The sequence below is a fragment of the Nicotiana attenuata genome, chromosome 2 (assembly GCF_001879085.1).
Source record: "Nicotiana attenuata strain UT chromosome 2, NIATTr2, whole genome shotgun sequence".
Classification (NCBI taxonomy): domain Eukaryota; kingdom Viridiplantae; phylum Streptophyta; class Magnoliopsida; order Solanales; family Solanaceae; genus Nicotiana; species Nicotiana attenuata.
Window position 1 is genome coordinate 32,289,276 of NC_031990.1, and position 2,176 is coordinate 32,291,451.

Consider the following 2,176-nt stretch of genomic DNA (forward strand, 5'->3'; position numbering starts at 1 on the left):
ATCCAAGTCATACAATAATTGGGTGGTAGATTCATTCTTATTACCTTCATTGCCATTATCTGCATTTATTGCATGTTTTTTGGTGAAACAGAAATCTTTTATTCACAAATAAACAAGGCCTTTACAAAACTTCCCCTCGCTCTCCCATGTTTGCCTCTATACCTCTATTGTGTGTTTCTATATTTCCTACACTTCCTTCTCTATATTGCTATCCATATCTATACAATTGATCAATCCATTCTCTTTCTTTTCTGCTACATTTTTTGTTTAACAGAGGAACTATTCTAGTCTTACATTCTTGCTTCACTTGTGTACATATACTCTTCACTGTGGGAACCCGCTGGTTCCATAATGCTTCATTTCTTGCCCACCAAATTCTGTATATTAACGCTGCCACTATTGCTGTTGTGTATTCTCTGCATCTCTTCCCTTGTGTTCCCCTGATTATTCTCCTCCATATACCTTCAAGGTCAGTTTTTGTTGTTCCTTTTTTCATCCACTTTAGCAGCTCCTTCAGGCACTCCTCTGATAGTTTGCATTCAAAGAACAAGTGCTCCACTGTTTCCTTATGTCTTCCACATATCAAGCAATCACTATCTTGGCATAACTTTAACTTTTGCATCCTCTCCTTTGTCAATAGCTTCCTGTGCATGGCAAGCCAGCTCATGAAGCTGTGTTTTGGCACATTCATCCGACCCTATACCCCTCGATACCATGGCTTAATCTCTACTTCACCTTTGTACCATTGGTATCCACTTTGTATTGTATATTTGTCCCCCTGTTTAAGCCAGCCATTGTTGACAAAACCAGCAGCAAATTTGTCTCTACATGCACATACTTTCTTCCAATACCAACAGCTATCCACTGGTGGAACATACTGCCACCAATCCTGCTCTTTTATGTATACATGATTCACCCATTTCACCCATAGGTTATCCTCTTTATTTGCTATGTTCCAAACATATTTCACCATTGCTGCTTCATTCCATGCCATACAATCTTTTATCCCCAAACCACCCTGTTGCTTTGGTTTACATACTGTGTCCCATGCTACAAGTGCCATTTTTGTTGAATTCCTTTTCCCATCCCATAGGAAGCTTCTGCAAATACTTGTTATACTTTTAAGTACCTTCTTGGGAAGGATGAATATTGAAGCCCAATAAGAGTGGATATGCATCAATACTGAGTTGACAAGCATTACCCTGCCAGCATAGGAAATGTTTCTTGAACTCTAGGTTCTCACTCTGTTAGCCATCTTCTCCACTAGCATTTCACAATCTGTAGCTGAAAGCTTCCTGGCTGAGATTGGTACTCCCAAGTATTTAAATGGAAGGTCCCCCCTCTGGTAGCCAGTGAGCTCACAGATATCCTGAATGCATTCCTCCTCCATATTTGCACTGTAGATATATGATTTTGCTGCACTAGTATGTAGGCCTGATGCTCTTGAAAATGTTTCCAACCCTCTCAAGATCAATTCCACTGATTTCCATTCCCCTTTACAGAAGAAAAGCACATCATCTGCAAAACATAAGTGGTTGAGTTTGAGTCCTCTACATTTGGTGTGGAATTGAAATCCTTTCTGCTCAGCAATCCACTTCATTATTCTTGAGAGATATTCCATACATATGACAAATAGTAAGGGTGAAACAGGGTCCCCTTGCCTCAATCCTCTTTTGCCCTTGATACTTCCATGCACATCTCCATTGACTGCAATTGTGTACTGTGTAGTTGTGATGCAAGCCATTATCCACTTTATAAACTTATGAGGGAAATTCAATGAATGCATCATTTCTTCCACAAACCCCCACTCCACAGTATCATATGCCTTTCTTAGGTCTACTTTGATTAAACAGCTCTTGGTTGTATTCTTCCTTTTGTACAATCTCACCAAGTCTTGGCAGATCAATATGTTATGAACAATACTCCTGCCTTCCACAAAGGCACTTTGATTAGGGGATATAAGCCCAGGTAGGACTTTCCTGAGCCTATTGCATAGCATTTTTGAAATCACCTTATAGATTGTGTTGCAACAAGCTATAGGTCTGTAATCTCCAACTGCTTCAGCATGAGGGCTTTTTGGTATGAGATTAATCACAGTGTTGTTGATGGCTTTGAGCATCTTGCCTTCTTTGAAAAATTCCAGCACTCCCTCTTTTACATCTGAACCTACTACTTC

At 39.9% G+C, this 2,176-nt stretch overlaps 1 protein-coding gene across 1 annotated transcript; it reads right to left on the reverse strand.

The window, feature by feature from the left end:
- Positions 209–1,063, reverse strand: LOC109218132. Its single transcript, XM_019382466.1, has 2 exons — positions 714–1,063; positions 209–644 (listed from the first exon to the last, which is right to left on the reverse strand). The coding sequence occupies exons 1-2, from the start codon at positions 1,061–1,063 to the stop codon at positions 209–211; spliced, it is 786 nt and encodes a 261-aa protein (XP_019238011.1).

What these genes read in the sequence shown, in the direction of transcription:
- LOC109218132 (XM_019382466.1), bottom strand. Translation starts at nt 1,063, where the DNA reads ATGGCACTTGTAGCATGGGACACAGTATGTAAACCAAAGCAACAGGGT. An exon ending in GAAGTAGAGATTAAGCCATG is followed by an intron (nt 645 to 713) that starts GTATCGAGGGGT and finishes TGCCATGCACAG; the next exon opens with GAAGCTATTGACAAAGGAGA.